General features: G+C 41.0%; 1 protein-coding gene across 4 annotated transcripts in view; it reads right to left on the minus strand.

Moving 5' to 3' along the window:
• camkk1a (calcium/calmodulin-dependent protein kinase kinase 1, alpha a) overlaps positions 1-19,334 on the minus strand; it is a 250,736-nt gene that overhangs the window by 122,812 nt on the left and 108,590 nt on the right. For all 4 annotated transcript variants that reach the window (XM_060848477.1, XM_060848475.1, XM_060848478.1 and 1 more), the window contains one exon: positions 2,054-2,597. In XM_060848477.1, coding sequence (XP_060704460.1) covers positions 2,054-2,497 — 444 coding nt within the window. In that variant the 5' untranslated portion in view covers positions 2,498-2,597. The remainder of the gene's footprint in view (positions 1-2,053; positions 2,598-19,334) is intronic.

A 19,334-nucleotide genomic window follows, 5' to 3' on the forward strand; every position in this document is an offset into this window, starting at 1 on the left:
GAAAAGAATTCCTATTTTGACCCACTGGTTGCCAAATGTGCTAAGGGCTCCCACTGATACCAGCTGATGGCCTGATAATCTTCCCAAACACCCTCAGAGAAAATCTACCCTGGTGCATCCAGTTCAGGGCTGATTGGTTATAAATATAACTGGCCAACACCTAGAAGACTCAGTTGGCCATTGACTATGATGGGGCACAAGTCAACTTGTGGGTAAACAAAGCAGGGACCTGGTGATAGGAGGCTTCTGCTCCAAATGACAGTCACAAGGTGTCGGACTCCTTCATGATGAAATATTAAGCACCAGGAAGGTTAGAACTTCCGTTCCACTACCACCAAACCCAGCCCCCAGGGCTGGCACCAGAAGACAGTTATCACCACTAGTGCTAAGAAGGGAAATAAGAGGAGGAACCAGGCTAGGAACAAGAGGCCAAGCATCCACAAGAAGACCATCAAGGATACTGGGATTAGGGGGTTGGGGGGGCCAAGTGGCCCAGAGAGCTGGTAGGTTAGAGCGGCACTGAGAGCCCTAGGCAAGAGGCTAGAAAATGGACGAGGTGCCAAATCCAGCAGCAGAAATGAATTAACTTGAAAAGTAAAGAAATAACCTCACTGCTCTCAGGCTGGTAATTAAAAAAAAAGCCCATGAGCACTGTTAGTGAAATTCATTTTTGAATAATTTAGAAACAGTGCTATTCTTTATGTTCGGTGAATGAGCACCTGTGTTAAACAGTGGACAGGACATTGACAATGATATTAGGCACTGAACTGCCAAAAGCACTTAACCATTATTCAAACGTGACCTTATAGTAACTAATCTGCAAAAACTTCAGCGAAGCTCAAAGCACAATTATTGTGTTGAATCCATCCCCAGAATGCTGTGTAGCCTCAGCCAGAGCTTATTCAAGACCGAGATGGATAGATTTCTAAATATTCAAGATCAAAGGATGTAGGATAGCGAGGGAAAAAGGCAGAAATAGAGGTAGTTAATCAGCTATATCTAGTTGAATGCCAAAGCATGTTTGAGGGCCCGAACAGCCGACTAATCTATTTTCTCCACTGCAAAAATATTCCTCACAGCTTCAACGTTATTTTCTCACTCCCTATCCACACTGACCAATTACACCTAAGGTGAAGACCATCTTTGTTTCTTCAACCCAAAAAACAAGAATTTACCTACCAATATAAACTGTGGCCATAGTTTTTCCTTTTCATAGTTAAAGTGAAGGCTTAAGTCATTGAGTCATTCAGCACGGAAACAGACCCTTCAGTCCAACCAGTCCATCCCGGCCATAATTCCAAATTAAACTAGTCCCACCTGCCTGCACTTGGCCTAGATCCCTCCAAACATTTCTTATTCATGTACTTATTCAAATGTCTTTTAAATGCTGTAACTGTACTCACATTCAACACTTCCTAAGTTCATTCCACACATGAAATCTCTGTGTAATAAACATACCTCTCATGTCTTTTTTAAAATCTTTTCTCACATCTTAAAAATATACCCCCTTGTCTTGAAATCGCCCAAACCAGGGAAAAGACACCTACCATCCACCTTATCTATATCCCTCCCGATTTTATAAACCTCAATAAGCTTCACAAATAACAGGTGGTATCCCCCAGCTCTCCTCTGATGTCCATCCATGCCCCAGATTAGGATAGATCAAGGCACCTCCCACTCTATATTACTGCTTGGTCAGGCAGTTACATTTCTCACCTGCAAAGGAACACAGTTAATCGGGCTCATGTCAGGGTGGGTCCATTGTTTCATCATCAATTGACCAGTTCAGAGCATCAAATGGCTTTGGTTCAGGGAGGTTGGCCCTTCGCCTTCCTGCCCTGAATTCAATTCCTTAGGTGGTAGGAAGTGGATAGGTATCTCCCAGTGCCAACTCACTTGACTCTCTGCCCTTCAAACCACCTTCCCCACCAATTCTGAGAGGTACAAATGCCAGCAAGTATTCTATTTCATAACATTTTGAAGATTTTTAAAACAGCGTTTGATATTGTTTTGATTTTATAGAACCATTGGCACAAATTAATAAACAAGTCACCTGGCAGTTGACCATATTGATCCGGCTGGACTCAACAGTTGGCCGTCTTGCAGATGGCAATGGCCCAGTTGAATAGGCACCATAGCTCGGTAGGACACCACTGGCTGAGAGAGCATTTCCCGACGAACGTTCTTGAAGAGAAAGCTTCCTGCTAGAGAGTTTAGGCCGCGAGGCTATCTTCTTTGTCACGCTGCTTACACTCTTATAAGTTCTGGTGTTGTCCTCATTTACTCCATTGGTATGTGCGCCTCCTTTAGCATTTGACTGGTCTGAGTCCTTGACCCCAGTGCTCTGGCATGCCGTCCCAACATGCCTCAAAGAGGGATCCTCAGACACCTGCACAGCAGCTACCTGTTGTGCCAGGTGCTCCTGCTGAAGCTCTGCCACTTTATCCATCTCTGGGTCTTCTGCATAGCCCCTTTCTGGACCTGAGCTTGACATCATCAAATATGTGGAACGGACTAGATGGAGAAAGCTTTGGAAGCCAACAATTAGCTATCATGAAGTTTTCTTTGGTTAATGGATTTCCAATATTCCTATTGATCTGAAATCAAGAGTCCATCATTAGCAATAGAAAGACAACATGGATAAAGATTCAGTTTATAATAACTAATTTACTAACATATAATCCACGACATCACATCATAAAGGATTATAATATTGTTTATGAATTTGGATTTAAAGTAGAGGCAAATGAATTTTATGGTGCCAGTTCTGTGAAGGTGATGGCTTTTTTTTAAAAGAGGTCAGAATGTCATTTGGAATAGTGAACTAAAAATATTTCCAAGAAAGCACATGACTTAAGTTGGCAAAATAAGCATAGAATTAATTGATCGAATGTTTACAATCCTAGGTTTTATGACACACAGATAAACAAATGGTATGGAGCCACTAATAATTCAGAAGAATCAGATTTCAGTTCAGAAGAACACCATCTTCGCAGTTTGTTAGTTTGTAGAGTCATCACATTTTGAGAGTTTGTAGAAATCTCCCAGCTGTCAGAATAGAAATAAAACTTCTCAGTCTTTAGGCCATTTAAACAGCAAGGGACAGTTAAGTAAGAAATTAGAGTTACGATAGTAGCAATGCTTCATTGGGACTGATTATCCACAAATGATAATGCTGTGGGAAAAGGTTGATTATCTGTTTTTACTAATTATGTTAAAATCTTTCTAAACTGCCATTGAACATGCATTTTTTTCCTCTTCTGAGTAATAAACATCAGTTTACTCTGTTAAAGAGTATTGGTGGCCTCGTGTGAATATGGTTAATGACTAACCAAAATGGTAGGAGACAGTGAGGTCTGCAGATGCTGGAGATCAGAGTTGAGAGTGTTTTGCTAGAAAAGCACAGCAGGTCAGGCAGCATCGGAGGAGCAGGAAAATCGACGTTTTGGGCCAGAGCCCTTCGTCAGATAACCAAAATGGTAACCAAACTGGAAAAGTAAAACTTATGACCTATCAAGCTAGGTTTCATTCTGGGGTCAGACATATCCAATATTACCATTAGTCAGGATCATAGAATACTAAAGGATTAGGAAAATCAGCTCTCTGAAAATGTGTCCAATCAATTAGTTACACTCCCCCACTCTTTCTCAACATACTTGCCAAATATTTATCCAATTCCACTTTGGAAATTATGATAGAATCTGCTGCTGACAATCTTGAGGCAACGCACTTCTGATCACAATTTACTGTATTTTTTTTAAAAATCTTAACCGTCCCTTTGGTTCTTTTGCTAGTTAAGTTGGATTATTTTTGTCTACTTATGGTTCAATGAACCATTTTGGGATTTAATTCAATATTAAATGCATGAGATAAATGCACATCTTTGCAGATATAATTATTATTGTACCTCATTTACTCCACAATAATTTTGAAACCATTCTATCCTTAATCGTTAACCAGTGGGATATATGAACGAGGAAACTTCATTTTACTGTTTAACAGTCTCCCTATACAGCCAGTGATTTGTCTGATTTTACCAGTATGTAAATAGATAATTAAACCAATTGATTTGTAAAATAAGTGGATCTAATCCCATCGGTTTAATCCACTGCATTAGTTTAAAAGTCATACTGTTTCTTCTTGTAAAACTGAACATTATTTGAGTACAATCCATGGTATTAATCAGGCATCAACACAGAAACATTTGTCCATCTCTGGAGGCACCTCTTTTGAACAAGTGCGGTTTATACACAGGAAACTCCTGGATAAAGTGAATCACAGGGAAGACCAAATAACCACAGTCTGAATAACAGTCTGAATAATACCTTCAAATAGACTAATGGAACAATACATTACCCCAGAGAAAAAAAAACTAGACTAAAAGGGATCTTGTGACAGAAATGTATGCACAGTAATGAAAGAAATCAGAATACCCAACAACAGTATAACTCCGTATAATTAAAAGTAACTACATATTATTCTGACTGCTCCTTATTGCAATTCCAATCTATGCATGTGCAACATATTCTCCAAAGCTTTGTACGATATCTTGGGAAGACGTGGAACCAGACACGGCAAATTATTCTAATTACCTTGGGGTTAGGATTTTACTGAATGAGGCTCCAGCCAGCAGAATAATTAAACACACCACTGTTGGCCCGTGAAGATACTAGTCAGCTTCTAGTTCCCGACATTCACATGAATTTCAGAGATAGCACGATGTGATTAAAAAAAACATACTTCAAAATCCTCTGCTGCCTGTGGTTTTGAAAGTGGAATACTCCTCTCTTCCTTTGGGGATCCTCAATACCTGAGAATTTCAAATCCCCAAGATGAAGCGAGGTAATTAACAAGTCAGCTTGAATATGTCCCTATAACTAGCAATGCAGCAGTGAATCAGCTCAATAGCAGCTCTGCCGCTCCTGGGTCCTGCTGCTGCTGCTGCTGTTCCCTCAGTTTCAATAGCTAAAAGAACAGTAAACAATGCAGCATTTCATATCATCGAATCATACAGGAAAGAGAGGGGAAATTCTACTCGCCCACTATGCCACTGAAAGACACGCTGTAGCACAACTCATTGCTATCATCCTATGCTCCATCGCCTTCTTTTTTTAAGATTCCCTACAGTGTGGAAACAGGCCCTTCGGCCCAACAAGTCCACATCGACCCTCTGAAGAGCAACCCACCCAGACCCATTCCCCGACACCTACCGCTATGGACAATTTAGCGTGGCCAATTCACCTGACCTGCACATCTTTGGACTGTGGGAGGAAACTGAAGCACCCGGAGGAAACCCACACAGACACGGGGAGAATGTGCAAACTCCACACAAACACCAGGCGACATTTTCCATCATTTCCACATTTTCAGCAATGACACATCTTCTCCTGCCTCCTTCTGCAACACTCTAGTCCACTCCTTAAACACCACAAATATCCAACCCCCTTCCCATCTAAATTATAAATGTATCTCAGCACCCAGGGACCCAATTATTCCTGCCAGGGCGAAATAGTGATTTGCTTGCACTTCTCTTGATTTAGTCAACGGCATTCACTGTTCACAGTGTGGTTTGCTCTACATCAAGGAGACTAAATACAGATTGAGTAACATTTTTATGGAACATCTAAGTTCTGTCCACAATCATGACCCAAGCTTCTAGGTATCTCTCATTTTCAATGTCTGCTCCCCTCTTCCTCAGGCTCCAACCTCTTGGGCTTTTTTTGCATTGCTCCAATGAAGCTCAGTATACATTTGATGCACACTACCCATCCCTTCATTGAGAGTTGTTAAGTTCTTTGCACTAACAAGTGTTTTGAACAATTTTGTCTTGTGTCCTGTGGGATAGAGACTGTTGGTAATGATAAGGCCCTTGTTATTCTGACTGCTCCCAGTCCATTTTTATTCCTTTCCTTCATCCATTACCATCTCCATGTCTTGCACCTTCATTCTTTTTGTCATTTAATCTTTCCTGCCTACAGCCTTTCTAACTCCTCTTTAGTTTTTCCTCACTTTCCCCATCGTATACTTGCTTAAAAGCCAGAGGGAGAAGCCATGAAAAAACAAGCTGTAGTGCTTGGAAATGAAATCACTGGTTGAACTAAATCTCCATTTTTAAGTATACAAGATGACTCAGATCAATATATCTCATTCGTCAGCTTTACTGTTTTTTTCCCATCTGCGGTTACATCACAAATTTTTTCCAGTTCTGAAGTCATCAAACTGATTCATTAACTCTCCCTTTCTCCAATGATGCTGCCAGACCCCTGTGTACTTTCAGCTTTTTCTGTTCTATTCCATTTATCTACCATGTCTATATATACCCTGATACCCTTGAGGAAACAATTTCAGCAATCCCTATTTTAAACATTAGCCCTCAACATCCACACCATTTGAAAGACAGAATTTCCAATTTCCAGGACTCCTTATTTGAAAATGTCCTCTGATTTCACCCCAAAATTGCTTGGTTTTAATATTAAATTGTTATCCCCTTGTTCTGAATTCCATACCAGAGGATTTTAAAAATTATTTGAAGCAGAGGTACAGGTGATAGAATATATACAACACCTGTCACATTCGGGTTTGTACAGATAGAACTATGAATTCATCACTTTGATATAAGTTGCTGAATATGGAAACTGTGCCATAATGTACATGATTAGAAGTTTTCCAAGATAAAAGGCACTGTAGATTAGATATTTGATACTTCAATAGTTCACACAGATACATAAGGTGACATGAAATGGTATACAGTAATCTCAGAGTATTGAGTATAGGAGTTGGGAGGTCATGTTGCAGTTGGACAGGACATTGGTTAGGCCACATTTGGAATATTGCAATTTGCAATTCTGGTCCCTCTCCTATACAAACAATGTTGTCAAACTTAAAAGGGTTCAGAAAAGATTTACAAGGATGTTACAAGGGTTGGAGGATTTGAGATATAGGGAGAGGCTGTTTCCCCTGGAGCATTCGAGGCTGAGGGGTGACCTTATCGAGTTTTTAAAATCATTAGGGATATGGATAGAATAAATAGACAAAGTCTTTTCCCTGGGGTAGGGGAGTCCAGAACTGGAAGGCATAGGTTTAAGGTGAGAGGGGAAAAACATAAGAGACCTAAGGGGCAACCTTTTCCGACAGAGGTGGTGCATGTATGGAATGAGCTGCCAGAGGAAGTGGTGGAGGCTTCTACAATTGCAGCGTTTAAAAAACATCTGTGTGGGTTTACGGATAGGAAGGGTTTGGAGAGATATGGGCCAAGTGCTGGCAAATGGGACTACATTAGGTTAGGAAATCTGATCGGCATGGATGAGTTGAACAGAAGGATCTGTTTCCGTGCCGTACATCTCTGTGACTCTATGACCCTATTCTGCGCAATCACAAACCACACTATAGCCGTATATTGATAGGTGGCAGAATGGAGCTATTACATTGAGGCAGTACATCTGGTACAAATATGCAGTGAGTAAATCACCAACCTAGTAATCTGGATGAGCTCATATTCAAGTCCTACTACAGCAGTTTGAGATTTTGAATTTGGTTAAAGAATAGATCTGATGTCAGTGCATAATCGCAATGTTAGTGAATTGGTATAAAATCCCACAGATTCATTAACGGAAATTCTGTCCCCCATTCCCAATTTGGTCTTTGTATGACCATCTATGTAAACAGGATTGTTTGTCCTCTGAAACAGTTGAACAGCATTCATATATCAGATCATTACCCAAAGGTCCAAGGAGAAGACCAATGACTACCTTTTCAAGACAACTAGAAATGGGCAATTAATGCCATGGTCACCAGTAATGCCTATGTCATGAGAATGACTGCTTTAGATTCAACATTTTGAATCCTGAATTCAGTTCACAGCTCTGTAATGATGTTTCAGCAACCTGGGAATCAGGAAGGAAAGATGATAAAACAGCTTATACACTGCAGGAAAGGCCAGAATTTCAATGCATGCTACCTTTACTGAGATGCTAGGGTCAAGGGAATGTCCTCCACCTACAAGAACAGGTTGGAACAATTACAAAATAATCTGGATGTACATATTGCAGGCACACTCCCAGCCTGCTCCTGTAGCATACCTGCCCACTTTTGGCCAACTTTTAGTCAGGTTGCATTCCTCCTAGCATCATTTGACACTAATTAGAGAGACAGGGGTGGATACACTGAGGAAACAGGTCTGAAGTTCCTAACACTGAGCAAGGTGCCTCTCTTTCCCACATTATAATTTCCTCTCTCACACCTTAAACCCTCTCTTCCACAAAATTTAAATAATATCTCTCCCAAACCTTGAGCCCCCATCTCTCCCCCAGAAGCTGGTCCCTTCTCTCTCCCACACCCTACACTCCACTCAGCCGAAAACCCGCTCCCACACTGACCCCCTTTCCCACATCCTGATCTCATCTCCCACACCCCTCTCCCCCACACCTTTTCCTTTCTCCCACACTCCAAAACCTCTCCCAAATTACATTTCTCCTACACCTTGACCCCTCCTTCACACCCTGATTCCTTTCTCTATCCCACACCGTGATTCCCCTCCCTTTCTCACACCATTTTCCTCCCTCTCGTCCACATCCTGACCTTACTCCCACACACACACCAATCACATACTCCGATTCATCTTTCATACTCCAATCCCTGACTCTCTCATTCCAGTTCTTCTCTGTCTCCCTCAGCCCGCATACCCATTGATCCCTCTCTCTCCACACCTTCCAATCTCTTTCTCTCCCCCTCCATACTCTGATCTGTTTCCCATCACCCTCAGCCCGATCCCTCCCTCTCTATCCTCCTACACTCCAATCTTGTCTCAGCAGTGTGGATCGAGAAAGCGTCCCATTTCTCACCATCTCCAGTTGCTCTAGCAGCGTGCCTGATAATCAAGTGATTTGGAGGTGCCGATATTGGACTGGGGTGGGCAAAGTAAAAAATCAAACAACACCAGATTATAGTCCAACAGGTTTAATTGGAAGCAATCGCTTTCGGGGGCTGCTCCTTCACCAGGTGTTTCATCACAACCACCTGATGAAAGGGCGGCGCTCTGAAAGCTAGTGCTTTCAATTAACCCTGTTGGACTATAACCTGGTGTTGTCTGATTTTTAACTTGATAATCAAATGTAAATGTTGGCTGAAACCCTACATTGCATCTGTTCTGAGGCCTCTCCTAGACAGCCATCAAGTTTAGGCAATGATTTAGCTTTGATATGGTATCTTTTGCATCGACATCTGTGATTTCATCAATTTACAAATCTGCTAACCACTAGGAATCCCCACTGTCTTCCTAATGGAGTAATTAACAAACAGGTTTATCAGCACATGGTGCAAAATAAATCACTCCAATTGCAGCAATGTGTCACTATCGTGAAATGTCAAGATGTGGAGGTGCCGGTGTTGGACTGGGGTGGACAAAGTTGAAAATCACACAACATCAGGTTTTAATTCAACAAGTTTATTTGAAAATACAAGCTTTCAGAGCGCTGCTCCTTCGTCAGGTAGCTGGTGGGGCAGGATACATTGGACACAATATATAAGTAAAAGATCGAAGTGTTATACAATTGATGTGATGTATTAGACAAACCTAGATGACTGTTAAATCTTTAATCACTTAGAATGGGGATGTAGGTTTCCATTTATTAATATGTAAATCCCAGAATTTCTTTCAAATCACTGCCCCGAGATAACTTTAGGGTTTAACAATATATTTTTAAAAAGTGACATTTCAGTTCAGACAATTCATTAAAGGTGAGAAGTTAGAGTTTATCTGTGTCCCAGCCTGGTGTCAAACTGGTTTTATTTCCAAATACCAATGCAGATCTGCTTCAGGGTTTGTTCCCCTCATTACGCTACTCTAGATCGTGAAACTGCAAGTTGTTAAAAATGGAACTGGTATTGCAATAGATGCTTTAAAATACATGTACTGATGGACTGAATATCCTTGACTGCATTCACTGAACTCAACGCCTTTTTGAAATGCATTTAAAATTCAGCTGAGCAGTAATTCCACCTGGTATTTGGAGTACTTAATGACTGTATAGAAGTGACTCTTTGATCCCAGTACTGTAAATTAGGCTCCCCTTTTAGACCAATAAAATAAGCCAGTGGGGCGTATTTGTCACTTTTGTATTTGACAATCAAAGTGTTAGGTTACAGTGAATCACAAGTATTTGCTCTAATTATTGAGAAAGCTCAGCAAAGCACATCCAGTGGTGGGTGCAAAGGGCTTGATGTCAGGACGAGTTTCTGAAAACATTTCACCATCTGGCAGTTTCTAGACTCCCAGCCTAATGCTTGTGCTAAAGCAGAGGCTGTGTACAGGGAAATAGTGGATAGAATTTGTCAGATGATCCTGTTCACAGCCTGTGAGGACAAGGAGTGCAGCAAAGGGAAATGGTCCAATCCATCAGGAGCTGTCATTTTATTCTGAAGCTGCAGCTCCCCCTGATAATGCAATCTACCAAATGTGAATAGAAAAGTGCTTGCATTTGTATTTCCAACAACATCCCTCTGCCTGACCCCTCTCCATTTCAGGATGATCCCAATATGCTTCACAGCACAATGAAGCACTTTTAAAATGTAGTTACTGTAGTAACGCAAGAATTGCAGTATCCACTCCATGCACTCACAAACAGCAATGTGAAGATGACTAGCTTATCTGTTGTGATCTTGGTTTCATGAATAAACATTTGGCCAGGGTACCTTGGAGAACCTCCCTGTTCTTCTTCAAAATAGTGGCCATGTATCTTTGCTTAATGTCTCATCTGAGAGGTGGGCTTCTCAGACAATGTAGACTTGCTGCTGCACTGTGGGTGTCAAACTCAACTGTATACTCCAGGTCCTTACTATCTTTGACAGCCCCATCGAGAAGCTCAACATCACAGCGAGTTTCCCTGCACATCTGCCTGCGATTGGAAGGGGTTTCACAAAATAAAATGTATTCTACTTGAACTCATTCATTAGCCCTTCCCCCTCTTGTGAGCACAAAACTTGAGCTGCAGTTAATTGTGCCTGAATTTCTCCAGACAACAAGAACGGTCTTAATTCTTAATTATCTCAGCATGAATTCCACTATTGTCAAGAATTGCAGCTGATGACTTCCTTTTCAAACAGAATCTTAACTGTAAAGCCTCCAAGTAAAACCCTGATGATAGTTCAATCTGTGACTGGAAGCAGCTCTCAATATACTGGAAATTTTTAATTGAAAATTTGAAGAAATCTGATGAAAAGTAAATGAGAGATTGTATTAGAAAATTGGTATAATGGGAAAAGGGTGATTCCAAATAACTATGTTTCACAACTCAATTTTTCAGAAAAATGACACTGCTTATTTTTTTATTTGTAATTATTCTAAAGGACAATGCATCATTATTTATGACATTTTGAGAATAATACATCATGCTGGAGGATCATGCTGAATACTATACTTCAGATTTCAACTAAGTCAAAAGCACTCCATTTGTAAAACCTCATCAGGACCTCAGGATATCCCTAAGTGTTACACAACAAATGAAGCACATTCAGTGTGTTACTGTTCACTGTTGCTACTGTTGAAAATTGTTAATACACTGAGATCCCAAAAAACAGCAATGAGAGGACTAACCACTTCATCAGGAGCTCCTTAGGGGAGATGTTTCTAATCAATCTATTTGTACATGTTAATACACACCTCTGCAGAAGGTGGGGCTTGAATCCAGGCCTCCTGCCTCAGAGGGAGGGATACTACCACTGTGCCACAGGAGCCCTACAGTCCCTCAGGGTAGTGTTTTAGGCCCAACTATCTTCAGCTGCTTAATCAGTGGCATCCCCTCCATCATAAGATCAAATGTGGGGATGTTCGCCATTAATTGCACAATATTCAGCAAAATTCTCGACTCATCGGATACCAAAACAGTCCATATCCAAATGTAACAACATCTGAAGAATATCCAAACTTGGGATTAAAAATAGCAAGTAACATTCACACCACACAAATGTCAAGCCCATTATTCACAAGAGAAAACCAAACAGTGGCCTTTTTTACATTCAATCGTGTCACCATCACTGAATCCCTATCAACATCCAGTGGGCTATAATTGACATAAAAAATGAATTGGACCAGCAATGTAAGTGTAGTGGTGAGAAGAGTAGGTCAGAGACTAGGAATACAGTAGCAGGTAACTCACCCCGTGACTCCCCAAAATCTGTTCATCTATATTGCACAAGTCAGAATGTGGTAGAATTTTCCCTACTTACCTAGATGGGTGCAGTTCCAAAAACATTCAAGATGCTTGACACCATCCAAGACCACGCAAACTGCTTGACTGACCCACATCTACAAACATTCAATCTCTCCACTTAGTAGCAACAGTGTACCTTCTACAAGATACAATGCAGAAATTCATCACAGTTTCTTAGACAGCACCTTCCAACCCCACAACCACTTCCATTTAGAAGGATGAGGACAGCAGATATGTGGGAATACCACTCCCTACAAGTTCCCCTCCAAGCCACTCATCATCCTGACTTAGAAGAAATATATTACCATTCCTTCAGTGATGCTGGGTCAAAATGTTGGAATTCTCTTCCTAATGGCATTGTTACCTGCACCAAATGAATTGAAAAGAGTCAAGAAGGCAGCTCACCACCTCCTTATGAGGGTCAACAAGAGATGAGCAAAAAACCTTGGCCCAGTGAGCAATGTCCACATCCCATAAGTGAAGAAAATAAGCCACACATCAATGATTCTAAAGGGCATTGCTTCAAAAACACAACACAGGCATTCCACACAATCATGATATTTCAGAGGTACCAGCTACTATTCTGGGATGTTATAAATTAAGGGTTCTGTAAAGAAACCATTCAGGAAAGAGCAGAGTTGTTTTCCCTAGTATCCTGACCGATATCGATCTCTCACCCAACATCACAGAGGCAAAAATATCTGTTCATTATTATTGCTGTTTGTGGAAGCTTGCTCTACTCAATTTGTCTGCTGTTTTACCTGTATTACAATACTAGGAGAAAGTGAGGACTGCAGATGCTGGAGATCAGAGTCAAAAGATGTGGTGCTGGAACAGCTCAGCAGGTCAGGCAGCATCTGAGGAGCAGGAGAATGCTGATGAGGAGCTTTACTCAAAACGTTGACTCTCCTGCTCCTCAGATACTGCCTGACCGTCTGTGCTTTTCCAACACCACACTTTGTGAATCTGTTACAATACTGACAATATTTCAAACCTACTACATCAGCTGCTCATTGCTTTGGGACATCCTGAAACTGATACCTTATCGTTGACTATGGGCCATCCTGCCCAAATCTTGATTCCAGGAGAGGTTGGATGGTCATGACAATCGGATATACTTCCACCCTGCCAAATTACATGTCCTTCCTGCCTCTGGCCCCACACAGCAAACCATTATTTGTTAAATCTAAAAGCCAATTAGCATGCACTACTCAAAAGAAATGGGGTGGAAGTTGGTTTGTGTTGTGGTGAACTGGATATAAGACGTCCAAGCCAGACCAATTTAACAATGGGACATTCTGACTTCAATCCCTGCTGACCATGTTCACATGGCTAAATTGGTCTGGTTTGGACCTCATTTACATCCAGTTCATGACGCAAATCAACTTTCACCCCATTCCCTGCTAAATTTTGATGATGATCCATTCCTGATGATAGGACTGTGTCCTTATGTCCGTTAAAGATGGTTCACACAGAACATGCAGTTGACACCAAAGGATTTCCTTGAAATTGGATTGTGGAAGCACATTCAGACATATGAGTGGGCAGACAGGAACTGGATGCAGTGCAGCCAGTTTCTGAGTGGGAGTATTCGGAACTTTTTTTTTGCATCCTTGCACTCTGACTTCAGTGGGCCAGAAGTTAACCCTTTACGGGAAATCAGGCTCTTCAAGAGCTCTTCCTGATGAAGAGCTTATGATAGAAACGTTGACTGTCCTGCTCCTCGGATGCTGCATGACCTGCTGTGCTTTTCCAGTGCCACACTTTTCGATCTATACCCTGAGTCAGCAAAATGTGGAAGCAGACTAGGATACACAACACTACATGGCCATAGTTCATCATATCTGCAGAACAGAAACAAAGCTGCAGCAGGATGCTGGGTATAATGAGGCATGCAGGATTACTGCATTCTACAGAAGTACATATAACCAATGAAGCAGACACAGAGGAAACACTCACTCCTCACACCTCACAGGAGAAGTTGTAGAATTACAGTTGTCCTGACAGTTTAAACTGCTTCAAAAGCACATCACCCTCAAAGTGCTATGACTGAGACAGCTCTGGGTGTCACAGATGGTGTTGAGGGAATACAGCAATTAAATCCTAAATACTGTCATTCCAGCCTCCAATGGAAAGCTGCAATAGGTACATTCTCCCACTCTAGCCATAAGAGTTTAAAATACCAGACAATACTGAAGCTAGCCCAGCTCAATTGTAACAATTCTCTGAGGTCTGTTTAATTGGGCTGAATCACTGCTTTGGGAATGAAATTTTGCAGGCCATCATGAACATTACCATTTAATACCACATTACCCCTATGGTTCAGAGAGTGAATGGATACAGGAACAACAGATTAATAGGAACAGCTTAAAATATAGATGGAGCAGTCCTCTGAAAGGTCACCCTTGTCTGAAGCTCCCATCACCAAGATGGGATGCTGGTAGCGAGGCCTGAGTCAAAGCCCCATAGATACTGTAAAGTCTGCAGAGAGTATATTTAGAAATATAAATTGAAAATGGGAGTTACACTTGAAGTAAAAGTGGAACTGTGTGGTTGATCAAGAGATATAACATTTTGGAGAAATTTTCTTTGATATTTTTATGAGACTAGTTTGCACCAGGAGCCTTTGACTTTAAAAACAAACTGCCCAACTTTTAAATACCTTTCAGTATCTTTGTCACAGATCTAAAAGAGTGTATTACTTGAAAGCCAAGCTAGATCTCTCTCTCTCATTCTCTTGGAGAATGGAAGAGAGCCAGCAATTAAAAAACTCTGAAAGGAGGCATTTCTAATTCAAGCAAAAACATAGGGTCCAAATGACTGGCTCCAAAATGACAATCACTGTATTCAACAACAATGTCATATTATTACCAAAAATAAGAAGAACTGTGAAATAGACACCTCATGCCACCTCTTGTGATTTGGACTTTGAATCTACAGATTTTTTTTCCTTTTTGCCTGTATGTTTCCACCCATGATACTTCCGTAGATTGTCAATTGTGTCTGTCTTCTTTGTGAATGAACGTGTGCAATTTGGATTTAAAAGGGAGTTCTACCATACATTTTTTTAAAACATTGTTCACAGGATGTGGGCATTGCTAGCTAGGCCAGCATTTATTGCTCATCCCTAATTGCCGAGAAGGCAGATGAGAATCAACCATATTTCTGTGGGTCTGGAATCACACATGGGCCAGGCAGGTAATGATGGCAGATTACTTCCCTAAAGAATATTAGTCAATCAAATGGGTTTTTCTGACAATCGATAATGGATTCATGGTCATCTTTAGACTCTTAATTTCAGATTTTTATTGAATTCAAATCAATAAAATGCTGCAGCAGGATTTGAACTTGAGACTCCAGAACATTACCTGGGTTTCTGGATTAACAGGCCAGCAATAACATCACGAGACCATTACTTTCCCCTAAATTATTAATAATTAATAATTTGCTTCACCATTTGTTAAAGTATAAGTTTGTTTATCATAAATATGTTTCCTTATTTATTGCTGAAACCTGGTGTGAGCTTCTTTTATCTTAGATAGTGGTCACAGTCAGCAAAGAGTGACTGACGACTTGCCAGTTGCTCGCAGTGGGTATCTGCCGATTCTCATCAGAGATGGCAACATGTCAGTCAAGCAGTACCACATCCTCTTAAAAGAAAGTGCCAGCGCTCCCACCTCAGAACCCACCTGTCTCCACAACAAAATATATCCCAAGATTTTCACAAATGGCTGGGTCCAAAACTAAAAGATAGTCACTACTGATTCAGAAGAAACCTCCTTACCCCAGAGAACAGTCAGAATTAGTTCAGATGAATAACGTAGAGGCATTTAAGAGGAATTGTTGATAATTACATGAGAGAATGGAAGGAGAAATATGATGAAGTTGGCCAAATGGCCTGTCTCTGCTGCAAAGTTTTAAGCAGCTGCATGTGATTCTACACATACAAGTTCATGCACATACACTCAGCACACCATCACGTGCATCATCCCACTTACACACATACTTATACATATTCATATGACCGATCAGGTCATTGAACTTTTTCCAAACAACCTAATTTTGCATGTAGCCAGCCATCACTGACTCCATCAATTATGTTAAAGAAATTGTGGTGTATTGTACAGGTTTACTATTGTAAGTTGAGTTGAAGGAATAAAAGGCAAAAGTGAGGACAGCAGATGCTGGAAACCAGAGTTTAGATCAGAGTGGTGCTGAAAAGCACAGCAGGCCAGGCAGCATCTGAGGAGCAGGAAAATCGACATTTCAGACAAAACCCTTTATCAGGAATAAAGGCAGGAAGCCTCCAGGGTGGTGAGATAAATAGGGATGGGAGGTGGCTGGGGAGAAGGTAGCAAAGAGTACAATAGGTGAATGGGGGTGGGGATGGAGGTGATTGGTCAGAGAGGAGGGTGGGGGAAGGTAACAAAGACTTCACCAGTTTCCTCATCTCCCCTCCCCCCACCTTACCTCAGTTCCAACCTTCCACTCAGCACTGTCCCCATGACCTGTCCTACCTGCCAATCTCCCTTCCCACCTATCTGCTGCCCACACTCCCCTCTGATCTTTCACCTCCATCCCCACCCCCATTCACCTTCTCCCCAGTCACCCACCCCCCCCACCCACCCCTATTTATCTCACCACCCTGGAGTCTTCCTGCCTCTATTCCTGATGAAGGGCTTTTGCCCGAAACATCGATTTTCCTGCTCCTCAGATGCTGCCTGACCTGCTGTGCTTTTCCAGCACCACTCTGATCTAAACTCTTGAAGGAATAAAACACAGGTGTTCATTACAGAAGAAATCAAATGCTTAACAGAATCAAGAAGGGTTACTACTTGTATTTCTGTGGCACTAAACATCCTAAGGTGTTTCATGGGAGCAATTATAAAAACAAAATTTGGCACTGGAATACATACAGCTAAAAGACTTGAAGATCAAAAGCATGATCAAAGAGTAAAGTTTTACGAAGAGATAAAGTGGTAAGGTAGGTAGACCAAGTTTAAGAAAGCGAATTCCAAGCTCAACTAGAGCCCAGGCAACTAATAGTGTGCTCACCAATGGTAGAATGATTAAAATCAAGGGTGCTTCAAGACACCAGAATTGGATAGGATTAGATATTTTGGAGGTTCATGGGGCTGGTAGAAGTTACATCGATCCAGAGGGACAAGGACATGGAGGGATTTAAAATGAGTATGAGAATTTTAAAATTGGGCTATTGTCTAACCAGCAGCTAATATAGTTCAGCAATGATAGAAAAACAGGTCACTAGAAATGGGGCTGTAATTGCTTTCACAATGCTGAAAATGCTGCTTATGTGCTTTATGTAAAAAAAAATGACAAGTTGGAATCCATGAACATCATTTCCACCTCAGTCATCATTACCACCTTCAACATCATTATCCTGTTCTTCATTCACCAACAACAAATAGGCTAAATAGGGCATGAAGGACATGAATACAGTAGTGTTGTTCAACCTCAGATAATGGCTAGGGAAAGACTGCAGGAGAAAATTATAGCTCATTCTTGATTAACAGACAGGCAGTGTTATACTATAAGTGAGTGGAGGAGCTGAAAGAGTTGGCAGAGTAAGTGTGCAAGGTTGAAGCCAGTGCTACAAATTCAGATGAAGTGTCTCTGGGCAATACAAGGAAAGAGAACAGGATCAAACTCTGGGAACACTCACCCATGGGAAACCAAATTGTGGAAGAGGTAGTTGAGAGGTAACAGCATTGGCAAAACATGCACTCAAAAACATGCACTTTAGGGAGCAAAGAAAAATTGCAAATCAAAATGTACCATAATAATTATCACAAAATAGATCTGGGAAAAGTGGCAGTGAGCAGGTATAAATTTAGACAAAGCTGACTGGAAATATAAGCCATGATGAGGAGGTGCCAGTGTTGGACTGGGTGGACAAAGTTAGAAATCACACAACACCAGGTTAAGGTCCAATAGGTTTACTTGGAGTTACTAAGCTTTAGAGTGCTGCTCCTTCGTCAGGTAACTAGTCACTAGCTACCTGATGAAGGAGCAGCGCTCCGAAAGCTAGTGCTTCCAAATAAACCTGTTGGACTATAATGTGGTGTTGTGTGATTTTTAACATGAAAATATAGGGTACATCATATAGTTCAACCTAGCAGCATCAAAATAAATGCATTTTTCATTGGAAGTGCTTTAACTGTGTTCATATTAAAAAATAAAATATTGACAAAGTGCAGAATTCCTGATTCATGACCCAGTTGTTACAAATGCAAATTCTTTCTGGTTTGAGTCTCGTTTTTGCTCATTCGCTTTACATTGTTAAGACCAAAATCATCCAATTAAACTGCTGACAGATCACAGATGCTGCTATGGCAACATCTTTTTGATCACATGCACTAAGGTTTAGCAGAGAACATCTTATTCACAATTCAGATGAAAGGACTTCATATTTGGACATTTACTGAATTAACAAACATTTGACACCATTCAGTAACTAAAGAAGCAATGATCAAAATACTTGTACTGTGCCGATCTGTCAGCATATCACCACTAATTGGTCAAAAACATTACGGTTCACATATTTGCACACACACACACACAAACACACTTGATATCTCCTGTCATTGAGGTGAATTGAAATGAATATTGGGAGAAACTGCCTGTCGCATACCACCATTGCAAGCTAAAGTTACCGGTTCCACGGCTCTGACATTAGAGTCTTAAAATGCAGCTTTTACATGAAGTACCCATAGCTGTGGCAATAATTATTTCAATACGCCCATACTGTAACACATACAGATCACTCCAGGGGTGAAATATAACACATTCACTGCACACCTTCTCCATTCACCAATACGTTTGCTCTCCAACATACCAACAACAAAGGATTCCAATAACTCCAGAAATCTCCAGGCTTCAATTATAAAAGAATGAGGTTGTCTCTGTATTAAATGAACATAGTGAGCCAAGTAACGATACCAGAGCACTATAATTAAGGAAACAATAATTAGCCCAACCCAAGATACTTTATAGAAGAGTAATCAAACAAACACTGGCACTGGGTCAGAGGGGGGTTATTAGATTTGGTGGCAAAAAGGTTGATCAAGGAGTTATATTTTGACTAAAATCATGAACAAACGGGTAATG

The sequence above is a fragment of the Hemiscyllium ocellatum genome, chromosome 31, assembly GCF_020745735.1.
Source record: "Hemiscyllium ocellatum isolate sHemOce1 chromosome 31, sHemOce1.pat.X.cur, whole genome shotgun sequence".
Lineage (NCBI taxonomy): Eukaryota > Metazoa > Chordata > Chondrichthyes > Orectolobiformes > Hemiscylliidae > Hemiscyllium > Hemiscyllium ocellatum.